Source organism: Mixophyes fleayi, chromosome 4 (genome assembly GCF_038048845.1).
Source record: "Mixophyes fleayi isolate aMixFle1 chromosome 4, aMixFle1.hap1, whole genome shotgun sequence".
Lineage (NCBI taxonomy): Eukaryota > Metazoa > Chordata > Amphibia > Anura > Limnodynastidae > Mixophyes > Mixophyes fleayi.
Window position 1 is genome coordinate 215771968 of NC_134405.1, and position 15380 is coordinate 215787347.

General features: G+C 33.8%; 1 protein-coding gene across 1 annotated transcript in view; it reads left to right on the top strand.

The window, feature by feature from the left end:
* The window catches only part of LOC142150794 (dynein axonemal heavy chain 3-like), a 947133-nt gene that overhangs the window by 134727 nt on the left and 797026 nt on the right, over positions 1-15380 (top strand). Inside the window, 1 exon segment of the mRNA XM_075205980.1 lies at positions 10143-10281. Coding sequence (XP_075062081.1) covers positions 10143-10281 — 139 coding nt within the window.

Consider the following 15380-nt stretch of genomic DNA (forward strand, 5'->3'; position numbering starts at 1 on the left):
CACATGAAATACTTACCTCTCGTTATAATTAGCCTATAGACAGTGTTTTTTTCAGCCATAAGAACTTCCTTGTATTAGAGCTCTAAAAAACATACAGTATTTCACTGAATAAAGCCCCTTTTACATCTTCATATTTTAGAGCTACATGTTTTAAAGAGTGCTCCATTTTTAGCTCAGATGTGTGGTTTGTCAAATTAATTGTGCTTATGTATAGTAGGTATATGTTTTATTCATAGCCTACCATGCTATCCACATTCCTCTGAGAACTGAAACTATCCCTTATTTATCTTAATGTAAAATGTACATAAGTAGATAAAAAAAAAATATGCTTTCATATATGACCATCTATCTATGACCACCACCAGTGACGAAAAATATTGCTAATTTTCTTATGTGCTTTTGACCCCATAGTTGTAAACTATTGTAGCAGTCTGGCTGTGCCTACCACAGTGAGACCACGTTAGCATTCTCATATTTGAAAACTGTATATGTGCTGCTATGATGAACATCCTCCAACCTTCATCAGTTGCTACCAATGGATATGGCATATGCACTCTCTCATAATTCCAATGTTTTGTTTTTAATTAGACCATGATACAAATAATACATATTTAATATGTCTATCTCTTTTTTCCAACCATCCAATTTGTCATGGAAGCTAAAATGTAGTACAGCAATAAATCCAAAATAGGTATGCAAGGGGTGGAATGGTGAAGCTATCTGGGATGTTTATTAAAGAAATGTAAATTAAATGTAAATCTTGCTATAGTCAATTGTCTTCTATAATTGATAATATTAACTACACCACTTTGCAAGTTTGTGGACTGGGCCACTGCCAAGCAGATCAAAAGTGATGATAAAAAGAGAAAAATAAAATGTACCCTATGTCTTTAAACTTTACCCCCCATTATCTTTCACATTGTGTCATCTATTCCAAGTACCATATTCTTCATCTTCAACTATGGCAAGCATACCAAGCCAACACAAAACCAAATAAATAACACAAATATTTTTAATAGAATTGCAGAAATATTCAACACATAATAAGATATAATATCATAGTGTAAAATGTAAAAACTCAACCAATTCACATGACCCCATATGGCATTAATGAAAAATATTTCCAATAGTGTACTATAGTTGTATTTATTTATTAATCTCTGGGTTTGGTTTAATGAAAGGTATGGTTATTTACAGGAAACATTTTAACATTGTGTGTACTTGTTGAAATGAGCACAACCTGGAGGAACCTCCCAATGTGGATGAACTCTTAGCAGTACATTGAATACCTAATAGACCTAGATAATGTACTGTTTCAGCACCGGACAGCTCCTCATTAAGCATGGTAATGCTGCCTATTGGATAACCATTATTGTTTACCAAATGCTAAGGACTTGAATGATGTTCTTATCATATACTGCAAATGTGCATTTAGTGAACATAAAATTATTTGTAGATATATAGTAAACAAAATAGCAACGGTAAGCAATATTACTAATATACTATATAACCACTTTATAAGGCTATGGTCACTAGAAATACTTTAGACTTTATCCAATTATTGCTGATGTACATACACAGTAATTAAATGGTCTCTGTGCCTTTAAAAGGTGGGGGATTTGTAGACCAGTTCAGAACCAATCACATACTATTCTCTCCAGTTACCAATTTTCCCTACTGTTAACAGTGATCGTCTTTTACTGAAATTGGTCATAAGAAGACTTAAAACTTAGTTGTTTGTTTTGTTTTTTCACTTTAAAAAAATCTGAATTTTGCAGGTGGTCAGTTAGTTACTTTTGTATAATGCGGAGATGGAAATGATAAAAGATGAGGAACTAATGTCAACAGATTCCAATCTCCATTCATTTTACAAGGCAAAGCATACATTATACTCCTCCTACAAAACAAGAATTGTCACACTGGGTGGTATACTCTGTAAGCAAAAATTTATTATAAACTGCTTCTAAACACAGAATGACCCTTATACCAAGCATCAAGCAAGCACATGTTTTGTTAATTCCTGTTGAGTGAAAAAACGGGGTTTAAAGTTTAGAAGTTATTTTCATCTGATTTTCTCCTAGCATATGTGATTTTGGACTGACAAAAGAAAAATGATCAATTATAAATTGAGATTGAGTGTTATTTTGCCAAAGTCTTATTTAATGCTCAATGTTAATGATAAATACAGTATGCACTGAGAGTAATTAATCATATAACTTTAGTCTAGAATGCTTCGGTGCACAGTTCAATGATCTGATTCCATTTGAGATGACACTCATTATGAAATCTGCCATTTAAGATATGGTTTGTGATCAGTTATGATACTCATGAGATCCTGCATTTCAAAATGTAGACATTTGTATGAGATCTATAGTATACTTAAATGAATTGTATAAGCTCCCAGGAGTTTCCTTGTCTTATTCAATTACTCAGCTTCTATGCTGCTTACTTTATCTGTACATAGAGATATTACAGTTCCCCAAGAGGTGCTGGTGTTCAATGACCAAAAAGTACAGAAGCAAATAAAAGATGTTTTAGAAAGAAACAGTTGTTATTGTGTTTAGAGGCTGGCTTAGTAGAATGAGTTATATAACATGCTCATCTCAAATCATCATACAATGCAGTAAAGCATACGACAACTAAAAATGTCAGACTGGCAGAATGTTGGGATTTTCAAGAAGATTGCTAGATTCACAAGAGATAGCAGCACAGATACACTATCAAATCTAACACTTAAATAATACATACTTAATCCATCATTACCCCTCCTCTAATTTCCAAGTGATTGTGTGACTATGACTACCATCCTCATAACTAATAGATGCCGCTTCCTGTAGTGATAATATGTATTTTACTGATCCCAGTAGTAGAAACACAATTATCGGAGAAATTGGGATAACAATAATTAAAATGGCCAAAGACATGTACAACATTAAGAAAATTGGCTAGTAGCATGTCTAGCAGTAAATTATTGTGGCTAGTAACATGTCCCACAGCAGTAGAAAAATGAACAGTAACATGCCCATTAGTGGAAATAATGTAATACATAATGTGCCAAGCAGTAGAAGTAGTATGGTCAGTAACATGCCCAGGAACAATTGTAGCATGGCCAATAGCATGCCCAATAGCAGTATTAGTATGGTCAGTAACATACTCAACGACTGAAGTTTTATAATCAGTAACATACCCATCAGTAGAAGTAATTTGGCTTGTAGTATGCCCAACAGTAGAAGTTATAAGGTCACTAAGATACCCAGCAGTATTGATAATATGGTCAGTAGCACCCCCAGAAGTAGAGTTCGTATGACCAATAACATGTTCAGCATTATTATTAGTATGGCCAGTAACAAGCACAACATAGTATTGATAGTATGGCCAACAACACATTAAACTTTAGTAGAAGCAGTTGTAGTAGTGTGTGTGCCAGTAACACATCCAACATTGGTAGTAGTAGTAGTATGAATAGTAACACATCTTTAGCATTAGTGCTTGCAACAGCAGTGTCAGTATCATGCAGCAACAACATTCCCAGCAGCCACAGTAGTAGCAGTAATATACCTAGAAATTACGTACTTTTAACGCCTGGTCACTTTCTTAGCTACTTGTCTATGTCTTAACTGCCCTTGTTTTTACCAAAATTCAGTTATATTTTAACAAAAATGTAACATAACAAGCAACTTTTAAATACCACTATATTTTTTTAAACAACATCTCTAATTTCACCCTGTCTATATGTGTTGATTAAACACTCTGGAATCCCAAAGATTTCTTAAATCCATGGAATCCTAGGTATGGAATGTATGCCCAGTACATTTCTATAAGCCTTATTTGCCAACATGCCAATATCACAAAAAGCTGCACATAAATGTTTTAGTGTTAGATTGGCAGAAAATATTATTTTGCAATACAAACTTGATTATTTTCTTTCTGTTTATGAAATGTATTAAACATCTGATAAAAGTCAAATAATTGTTCTGAGGTTCAAGACCAACTGGAATAGTAAATCTTAATTATCTGATTACACCAATTATATGTTTTATGTTATGTATCACTTAAATGCTAACTTAATGGAAGGGTATAAAAAAGATGAAGGTGCTATAATAACCCCTAACAACCAATTCATAATTTGCTTTCATTAGACTAACAACACTACAATGATGAAAGCTAACATCTGATTAGATAAGTTTCTAATATATTGATGCCATTTTCACAATTTTACTAAATGACTCTTTATGGCCTTGAAAAAATAATCATAGATTCTAACTTTTATAATATAAGTAAGATATATAATTATAATTATATAGTTATAGAAATTACTAGTATTGACTATGTCACTATGGCACTAATCATCATAAAAATGATTATATATGTTTTATTATTTGAATATCTATATCATTATATAAACAAATGAAATTATTCAAGCATCTCTCACCACTAGCATTTAAAACATTTGCTTCAACCACCAGCAGGATATTTTAGTTATGCTTGACAGAAAAAGGCTTACATTTCAGACATGGGTCAACATGATCCTACAACAACCAGAGATTGATTATATAAAAGTGATTTTGCCTATCTGTATCCTACCTACAAAGTGCCATCCAGAGGAATTAGAGGGCTCTAAGTTGAAAGTCAATGAGACATCAAGTTATCATTATGACAGAACTGTGTATTGCTAGTGGTGAGGTTATAACTGATAAAATATTGTAAAAACGTATTCCTGTAACATTGAAGATATTGGCACTTGTTGGCATATAAATTGAAAGTGATAACTCAATGGCATACACAGATCAGTACTGGTGTATAGATTAATGGCTATCTGTTCCTGCTCTCAGAATTCTATTAATATTTGCAGTGTGCATTTAGTCTTTTGTGATAGCTCCTGCCCACTGATGTTTTCACTCCAATGTTCACAGATGAAAAAAAATAGTTAGCCAAAAAGAGCATAGTAAATCCAAGGTATCTTTATTCAATAAAATGTAAAATAATAATACATAATTTTAGGAATATACCTTGAAAATGTTAGATTTTCAGCATCTATCTGACTTCTTTAGAATCTATTTTGCTGATAATGCATAATATCACACAGCAATGTATTTTATTCATTGAATATAAATTGCCTCCTTAAAAATTCTATGGAGCAGAATCCATAAAAAGCCCCAGAGGCTTGTTAAATAGCCATGATACCTGGAATGTACCATTCATTGCTGCATTATTCTTTCCACTATAGATTGAGGTTAAAGCGGCAGTAGACATTAAAATGTGTTCTTGCTCGGGCTCATTTACTGGAAATCAATATAATGTACAAGACATATTTTATTGTAAACACGCTCTTTACATAAGTTTCCTTACTGATCAGTTAAATACGCAATTAAAGGTTAAATCTTCGTTCAAACAAGTAGCTTTCACTAAATATATTAGGCCATAAAAATAAATATTTGCAAAGCAGCATAGTATGATTTAGCTTACAAGATTCATGGCATGGCATCCTGTTGTAAAGTATAGTTTACTTTGATTTACTTTTACTTTACTTAGTTTTTCTTTTTAACTTTTTATTTAACATAAGTCGAATATAGTCAGTAACAGACAAACATTTAAAAATTTCCATTGTAGAGAATCTGAAATACTGTAACAAAAATGCAAAAGTAATTTGTATATTTATACATTAAAACTGGTAGAAATAACAAATGTATCTACAACCAATAAAATAAATGAAATATAGAGGGTAGGAAAGTATGGGGAGGCTGAGAAATGGTCTAAGAATTTCGTAAAAACCATAGGTTACATAAATTTTAAAAGTATTGAAATAGAAATCAAGAGTAGATAGGGCACCAGATCAGTTGGGACTGAGTTTTTGGATTAAGAAAAAGTAGATAGTGGGGCAGGTTCCAAAGAGGAGATTTGTGAGTTACGGTGGGTCAGATGCTTGATGAAATAACCAGGGGGCCCAAACCTGAGTGAAGGTCCTTGCCTTGGAGATGGTAAGTGATTTGCTCTATTCGATGAACCAAACATAAGAATTAAGTGAAAAAGATCTGACGGGTCTCAGCGCTTCCAATATTTGGCTATGAGCTGGGGCAGGCTGGGCTGGGAGGCAGGGGGCATATGCCCCCTGGGCCTGTCCCATAGTGGCCCATCTTGGGCTGGGTCAATGGGCTACTTTCAATTTATTTCCTTTGAAATATTCCTAATAGGCTGCTGAGCTGAGTCTCTTCCCCTAAGATGAAATTTGCCAGCCCTCCCCTGGCTTTGAGGCATTTTACTGCGGCAAAAATATGGGATATGAGTGATTGCCAACTTTGTCTATTTAGGTTGTTTTAAGTAACAGATGCTACTGTAAAGCCTGCACTCCTTTCCTTTAAATTTTATTTTATGTTATCCTCTCTGCAGTTAGTTTTGTGCATGATTCAATTATTAGCAAATGCAACTAGGCTACAGGTAGCTTGGTGATGATGTCTCAGGAGAGCTATAAATAGTTTTTAGTGCCGTTATTGGATGCATGTTTACAATGGACGTGAGTTGTAGTTAACTGCCACAATAATTGCGCACAGTGCTGCTATATCACTGCATGTTGCCCTCCTACACTAGAAAGGCATTCTGAAAATATGGAGCCAGAAAAACTACAGAATCTCTTACAAAAGGTTTTTCGAAGGCACACTAATAAAACAATAACAAACATTTCCTGGGCTACTATTAGCTTTGTTACAGATACATTGCAGTCTCACCTTTTTTTTAAAAAAGAAAATAAGTTTTTATTAATAGCATTAAAGTGAAAACCTATACAAACAAGTGATACACATAGGAAAATTCACATCCTTCATAGAGGAAGTGAAACAATATGAACCTTATGAATTGTTTAATACAGAAAGGAGGGGGGTAGAGGAAAGGGGGTGAGAGAAGTACCTGATAAACAGAGCATTGACTAAAAGGGATTGTAGGTATTCCCGTGGCAGGGGGTAGAGCAATTAAAATGAGAGAGGAGGAGCATTATTACACTGGGTCCAAGGACTCCAGGTTTTGTAGAATGAGATTGATGGGTTCCATAAAATGCTTGACATTAGTTCCATCTCATAGGCGTACCAAAGCTTTTCCAGAGCTCCGCCATGTTAGGAGGGGTAGCGCTTTTCTAAGGCGTATCATATTTTTTATTTAAGTTCTTAATATCACTACAGTTTCTCAAACAGCTAAATTATGGGCATGTCAGTCTGGGAGCTAAGAATGGTGGTGTAGACCCTGGCACACATACTATAAATGATAATGAAAAGATATATCTTAATTGTTTTATCTCCCAATGTTATTTTAAAGTATTTTTGCAATGTATTATAACAAATTTGAACATTTGGGCAATGTTTGAAGAAAACATGTGTGGTTATGTTCTTTGGTAGATAAGTGTCGCTACCAGATGACCATTAGTTTTATTAAATATTCTTGTTGTTTGCATGTATATTTGGAGGCTTGTACCTTGAACACATATGTGAAGCAAATATGTACAACCCACTTTAAATAAAGCTGGAAATCATTCTTACTGAAAAGCCTAATGATCTGATTGATACTGAAAAACTTCATTAAAAGCTAAAAAATGATAAAACACACGTAGTATATTAGTGGTCGCAGTATTCATATGACTTATCGTTATTCTAACTCCCCCACATGACAATTACTAATCATGTCAGTCTCATTTTGCTTGTCAGTTCTCAGATCTAGAGCTGGTTTAGATCTTTCATTACCAGCTTTAATCCACTTCCGCTTCTACTGGATGGATGACTCACATCTCCTTCCATGACTCTGGCTCTGGTTGAGGTACTGGTCCAATCATGGTTAGAATGATCTTGTTTCATCTTAGCACTTCAGCTCAAAAATGACTTTTGATAATACAGCTTGCATTCTTGAATGTCATATTACTTTGCTTTCTTAGTTTCTTTATTGACAACTGGAAACTTTGGTTAGTAGAGTAAATTCTTTACTGGCATTAATGCACGCAACCTTCTCATACTCTTTCCGAGGTCATATATTGTCCATTAACTAAGATATATCTTTCCATTCCTTATTGGCCAAGGTGAGAGAAGACATTTTTATATTTAGTCATATTGAGGCAGCCTTAAAACCTGAAGGGTTGTCATGCTCTTTTATAACACTTTGGATTACTTTGGTTTTGCTCTAGCCTTCCAAACTTAGTAGACAACCTTAAGGTGACCAGGTTTCTTGCATACAAAATATTCATGTGTTTCATGATTCTATAGTTCTTACCCCAATCTTGTTTTTTTATGCAGGTTCAAACCTGGGTACAGTTTCATTGTTAGCATTGTTTTCTACAAGTATTCATCAATAGGTTGACTTTGACTGGGAGGCAACTGAGTAGCAACACTGCTACATGGAAGTCTTTAATTTCTTCACCAATACCAAATAGGCTGACTACCAATTTTAAAGTGCAGAGTATGAAATCCTGCATATAAAAATAATATAATATAATAATAATAACATAATATAATAATAATCATTTTAGTTTGATATAGTTTGCAGATTAACAACAATTTACTGCTTTCATGCACATTCTGTAGCTTGTTCCAGATTTCTTTTGGAATTTCACATTTGCTTCACCAATAAATTGTCACCAATGCTACAGGAGTATTTTAGGTTTTTTAAACTTTTTCAATGTAATCATCCTGGAATGGGATAGGGATGCCTATTTTTGTATATTTTCAGTTATCTTTCCTTACTAGCAGCTTTTTCACTTTAAACGTCAATGACGGGTATTCCCATATAGTCAGGTTGTTTACAGATATTCCATGTTTCTGACTTTCACTGTTGTCCTGGACCCATAACATGTTATGAAGATATAAATCTGCTCTGAGCTAAATTTAAAAGGTGCTTCTTACACTGCAGCAACACACAACTTAAACAACAAAACATGTACAGTACACTAGTACAATAAGCATAAAAACAATTATTCTTACAAGTAGACATGTGCAGATTAACCGTATCAAACAATCTTTGCTAGACGTATTTATAAGATAATGGGATAAATGTACTTCATTTAAACATGATCTTTCTTTATTTTTATTCTTTTAATATGCTTTAATTTAATTTAATTGCAGACTCATTATTATGCTATATCGAAATTTAACCAGAACTAAAGAAGCAGAAGCAGCTTCTACAACAAATGGGGGTGTATATAATGGGTTCACAACCATATACAATCCCAAAGTACTAGGTGCCATATTTTGTCTAACACTGACACTGAGAGCTTGCATTGTAGAAATGTGAGAATAATAATTATATGTACAGTTGGGGTTCATATCTATAGTGTTATAGTAATCTCCCTTTAAACCTCTTCATATTGAAGATGATACATGTCAAGAACAGATTCACTATTTTATTTTATCCAATATTTACTCTGTAATTTAGGGCCTTGAGGTAGTTGAACCTGCTCTAATTTCCTTGAATTGTTTCTTTACCACGCAGCACTTTTTCCTTCACTACAAAATATGTGCATATGACAGACTTTTTTTTTTTATTATAGATGACTATGAAACACTGTTTTAAAATGTAATAGACATTGAAACACACTGAATAAAGTGAGAATATTTATAAATATTGATGTGCAGATAACAGCAAAAAAAGTTGTGTGCGTATAGATAGAAAGATCTCGTAACACTGATGTACTGTGCTGTAATCATTATTCTTTGTTTTTCTTTGTTTCGCCGTGTTTTGATTAGCATATGCCCTCTAAAAGGATTTTAATAATTTTATTATGCAAATTCAGGTTTGAGTTGAAACTTGTTGATATTGCAAAATTGAATCTAATTGACAGCAGGGTGAAGACGTAATTAGCTTAATTTAGAATGGCTCAAATGGAGGCCTCGCTTTACTGTGAAGAACATTAATCAAGGGAATAGTAAGTCAGTCTGCTATCATAGGCTTAACTGTATTATTCAGAATCATTGTTATTATAGGCTCATTTCTGACATATCCTAGCACAAGGTTGTGACAGGTTGCAGAGCCTATCATTTTTTTATTATTTATTTTTTTAACTTGGGTGTATATTTTGGAAGAAAAAAAAAAAGAAATGTAGTCTATTCATAATATCTGCTGAGATACCAGCAAAGCTTTTGAAATTTTTCTCACACTGCATTTTCATTCTGTAGATATTACAGGCTTATTGAAGATTCCATCGACCCTTGTATGGTGTCTCCACTTAGTGTAAAATGGCTTCAGGGAATCTATTCATACATACCGGCAGAACTTTGCAAGGTGAGGAGCAAATCCCTTCAGGGTTTAACAAAGGTATGTATGGATTTGTGTCATACTTTGCAAGCCGCTCTCATTGCTATTAATACATGAATATTTGACAAGTACAGTGGATAAATTATTCTTGTGCATACTACCCTCTAGATATAAAATAAGCCATTCTGCAAAACAGATGATTTGTTCTGAAAATACACACGCAATAAAGAAATGTTTCAGCAGTGAAAACACAATGTCCTTGTATTCAAGAGAGTTCAATGATTTAGTAGAACACTCAGGGATTTTCAAACAGAAGTGAAGTTTTACATGTAAAGTTTCTAACCCAACTGGGGCATGTACTGTTGGAATTATGCTAGCAGTAAACCAACATTTTTTTTCTTTAAATAATTGCTTTCAGTTTTAATATATTGTTTTTATTGGAATGGATTGTAAAAGGCCTTATATAGGACTCTCTTGCTGGACATGGAATTTAACAATTTAACACTTGTTTGGAATGGACTTTTTAAAGGGAAGGTAATATCGAAAGGCATTTGGGGGCAACTTATGCAATTGAGTGCAAAATGTTGCACGGTTTAGGATTGTATCATACCTCGCAACAGTCCGAATTATTGTGGGCAATCCTAATTTTGGATTTAGAAGTAGCATGTCTTGCCAATAAATGGCACGGTCTTTTGGGAAATGTTTGTGCCATTGACTGATCAAGGCATGGTTTTGGTGGGTCAGTTGCTTAAGGTGTCTATTTCCAGGGGAAAAAAATAAATATCAGATGGATGATGGGTGGATTGGGTTGGCCTGTAGATGTAACTAGTTATGTGGATTTGACATAGCAGAAAGCAATTATGGCGGATGCATAAACCTGGTATTTAAATTAACTTAAACTGGAGATCACCAGGCAAACTATCAGGCATTTTTTTCATTGAAAGGTTTCAGAACTTTTAAGATGCACTAACAGGTTGATTTTTTTTCCTATTTACCTGTTGCTGAGTCTATTTGCACTGTTCAATATAAAAATGAGTGTTAATAAACAATAAAATATAATTTCAACTATTCCGTGATTTAATAAGGGTATTGGCTAAAAGAACATGCAGTGCTTAAATATTATGTGCTGATCTACAGCTTATGAGATGTGAAAAGGCTTACAAATTATTTGAGGGTCAAAATTAGGCACAATGCAATTATGGATGCAAACCATTGTAAATGATTTTCATTTTTTTCTAACTGTATAGATAAATACTTCAATAATTATTTACTGTAAAAACAAGAAAATAAATAATTAGGCTTTTTTAAATACCCTGCTCTACAAATCACACTTCCATCATCATCGTCACCATTTATTTATATAGCGCCACTGATTCTGCAGCGCTGTACAGAGAACTCATTCACATCAGTCCCTGCCCCATTGGAGCTTACAGTCTAAATTCCCTAACATACAACACACATAAAGACAGAGAGAGTCTAGGATCAATTTTGATAGCAGCAAATTAACCTTCTTAGTATGTTTTTGGAGTGTGGGTGGAAACCGGAGCACCCAGAGGAAACCCACGCAAACACGGGGAGAACATACAAACTCCACACAGATAAGGCCATGGTCGGAAATTGAACTCATGACCCCAGCGTTGTGAGGCAGAAGTGCTAACCACTTAGCCACCGTACTTCCATTGTTTTATTTATTTCTCTCTAATTAATCAATTTTAATACACTTCACCCCATCTCGTCAACCAGCCGCAGGCTTGCTACCTGTCATCTATTATAATATTGGTGGTAGCTCTGCCCCCAAATATGAGCATCATAGTGATTAATACTGCTCACTGATGATTGTCAAAGGATGACAGGGAGTTTAGAAAGTGCTGTGCAGGCAGTAGTATATGGAAATTTGCTGCCCAGCAATTAATATTCAGAATGGCAGAGAACAGCAGAACTTGGCAGGGGACCTTAAAAAATTAAAATAAAAGTCCCCAACAGGGATACTTATTTAGCTTTTTTGGAGTGAAAGTGAATAGATATAACTTATTTTGCAGGTTGTCTCTACGTGAATCTGTATTGGTGCTGGAAATGGTAGTTTAACAGCTTTTCTTCACACTAGAAATTTACAAATCTGTTTCCGATGTATCAGATAAGATTCTTTGATTTTGAAATAGTTCTAACATTATCCCTTTTAATATAAAAGTCTAGCTATAAAATATAATTTTATGAAGCTACAAAACTTAATTTTACCACTTATTGTATCATTTAATTCCATTCTATAAAGAATAACACTTATTTTTGCTAGTCGGCTAACCTGTCCAAAGTTTACTAAAGACCTAAAGAATGTGAGAAAAAAAGCAGGCATCAAAAAATATTTGGATTTTTAAAAAAAAAAAATGTGTACATATTAAAATTGTTGCAAATCTCAGTATAGAATAGCATTAAACATGCAGAATCATGTTCATTCTTACTATCCCAAATATGTTTCACTTAATATAATTTTTAGAAGAATAACAAAGTAATTTATAACAACTATCTTCCCTCCAATTAGTTGTAGCATTCACATCATTTGCCATTAAAATCCTTCAATATATGAATGTAAAATAGATATTAGAGACATACCAGCCACCCGCATATGGTCTACAGGGTGAAGATTAATTGAATCTGGGAGCTCTATATTCCGCCTGCCCTGTTACACAGTAAATTGGTAATAGGGCTACAATGTTTCCCAACAAGGGCCTTGCACCTAACAAGTGGTGATATAAGGCCACACTACATTGTTCCATTCATACTTTTCTGTGTATTCTAAACATAGTATAATATCTTCTAGAATGTTGAGCCTTACAAGATTGATCTTCTGATATAATTACTAGTTAATTTGCAATTTGACTAGCATCACTCATTAAAACATTTTCACATTTAAAGTATTTATCAATATCTACGAATGCATATTAAATACATTGTTATTTAAGAAACAAAGTTTGAGTGCAATGAGTTGATTAAATATAACATATTTATGAACAGATTGTAGAAGTTTTGCACCAAAGAAAATTTCAATGAAATGGAACAGCTGGTGCCCAGATGTAGCTTGTTTGTTTGTTTTTAATAAGATATCTATGCCATCTCCTATTGTTCAGACACCAGTTGGAGTATTTGAACTTTAAATAATGTAAATTATATTAAATTTCAGTTGTCCTTACATATTACCTCCTTTTTAAGGAGCATGTCAATCCCCTACTGAACATTAATACATCATGCCAATGTATAACTGAGATAAATATAACCCGAAATATCTGAACAGTTTATAGCTTACTTACCCCAACAATGCTCAATGTACAGTGATAAAAAAACAAACTGGTTAACACTAGAAAGTAGTATGGTTTACATGCTGAAGAGAGAAGGAGTGCGATTTCATGAGCTCCCACTGTAGTTGGCATTTGTTTTTAGTGACTTTAAAAAAGCTATAAACTCATTCATATTGAATGTCATTTCCTAATGCTCCTGAAGTTAATTATTAGTCAGAGAAAAAAAGAAAAGGGAGCTTTGAGAATTCATTGGGTTGATTGATGTCAGTTCTGCATGCAGTCAGAATAATCCAGCGTAAGAAACATGCCCTCTCTGGGAACTCCAATGCCCATGATCCCATCCTATAAGAAGCCCTTAATGAATGGAGACTTACCAGAACTACTAACAGGGTGCATCCTTGCTCATGGCCTTCTACATCACCATACAAGAGGTTTTTAAGTAAATGCTACAGGAGTTGAAACAAAATTTCTCCTAGATATGGACCTAAACAGAACACCTAGACTCAAAGACGCAGGAGATTGAAATTCCTAACAAAGAACTAGTAGATGGCAAACGTGGCCCTAGATGAAGATGTCCCCTGACTACTTTCTAAATTTGCAGACCTTAGTGTTTGGAGGGATACTGTAAGGGTTAGGGGCACAGCGAATATATATTCCTTGAGTAGCTCATATTCTAGTTCCAAAATGTGTTTATAGCCATAGACCTGTATAATAGGTCTCAGATTATCCAGGCCAAAATATCTGTCTACAGCTACCCTAAGAAATGCTCAGAATGCATTTTTTAATCAAATAAATTCCCATGTAATTAGTGTTTTCTGATCAATGAACTTACTGTTTGGACATTATAAGAACACATCACTCTGTACAGAACTATCAGAAGCTAAATTAAATAATAGTTATGAAGTTCCATATGTAGCAGAAGTTGATCACAGACATACTCTAATCTACAGATGGGGATTCCCTACGAGACTAATTATTCTAAAGAATGGACTATGTGATGTTAAATACTTTTGTGTCAAAAAAGACAAAAGTATTATAGGAGTGATTCCTTTATTGGCTAACCCCAAAAAAAGATTTCATAGATTTTTCTGGCTAACATGGTACTGCAATAATAATAAAAAAATATTTTTTGCTACACATTTTGAAGAATGGACTGAAACATTCAGTTAGTTACTTTAAACCTTTTTTCGAAATCTCTCTTCTGAACAGAGGAACTGCTATATTGTAAAAAATTAACAAAGAATGACATCCTGTTGTCAAATTCAATATCACCTTAGATAATTTCTCTTACACACTACTTCACTTCCTGTTGGAAACTCACTAGGTCATTTTTATGAATGCTGGTGTCCATGTAAGTGTGTAGAGAGGTGATGTGACCTATAGCAATGAATCAGATGTTTTCAGTCATTGAAAGAATCTAATAGTCACTAAGGCTTGCATTGCTTATGTCATGCCTGCTTTCATAAAAGCTTTAACAGGTTTAATAGGGTAACAGAATGTTATGAGTTAGTTTGCAGCTCTCTATATTACCATAATCCGAAAACATCTTATTCTTCATTGTTCCCACAGTCCACTTTCAGACTTTTTTTGGCAAACTAGGATAAGTCTGCCCAATATTTCTGTGATCTTATATACAGTTTTGCTTCATTTATTTTTATGGACATATTCAAATTTCCCCTCTGATATACTGTTTTTCTCTAAAATGTTATTTAATGTAAAGTTCCAAATAATTAAATATTCACATTTTGAGGTGACACAAATTATATTGAACATGTTTAGTTCTGTTTCATACTACAAGGAAACAATTACATGTGCAAATTATAAACCTGAACATACGTTTAACAGTTATTAACAATTATCTTGCTATAT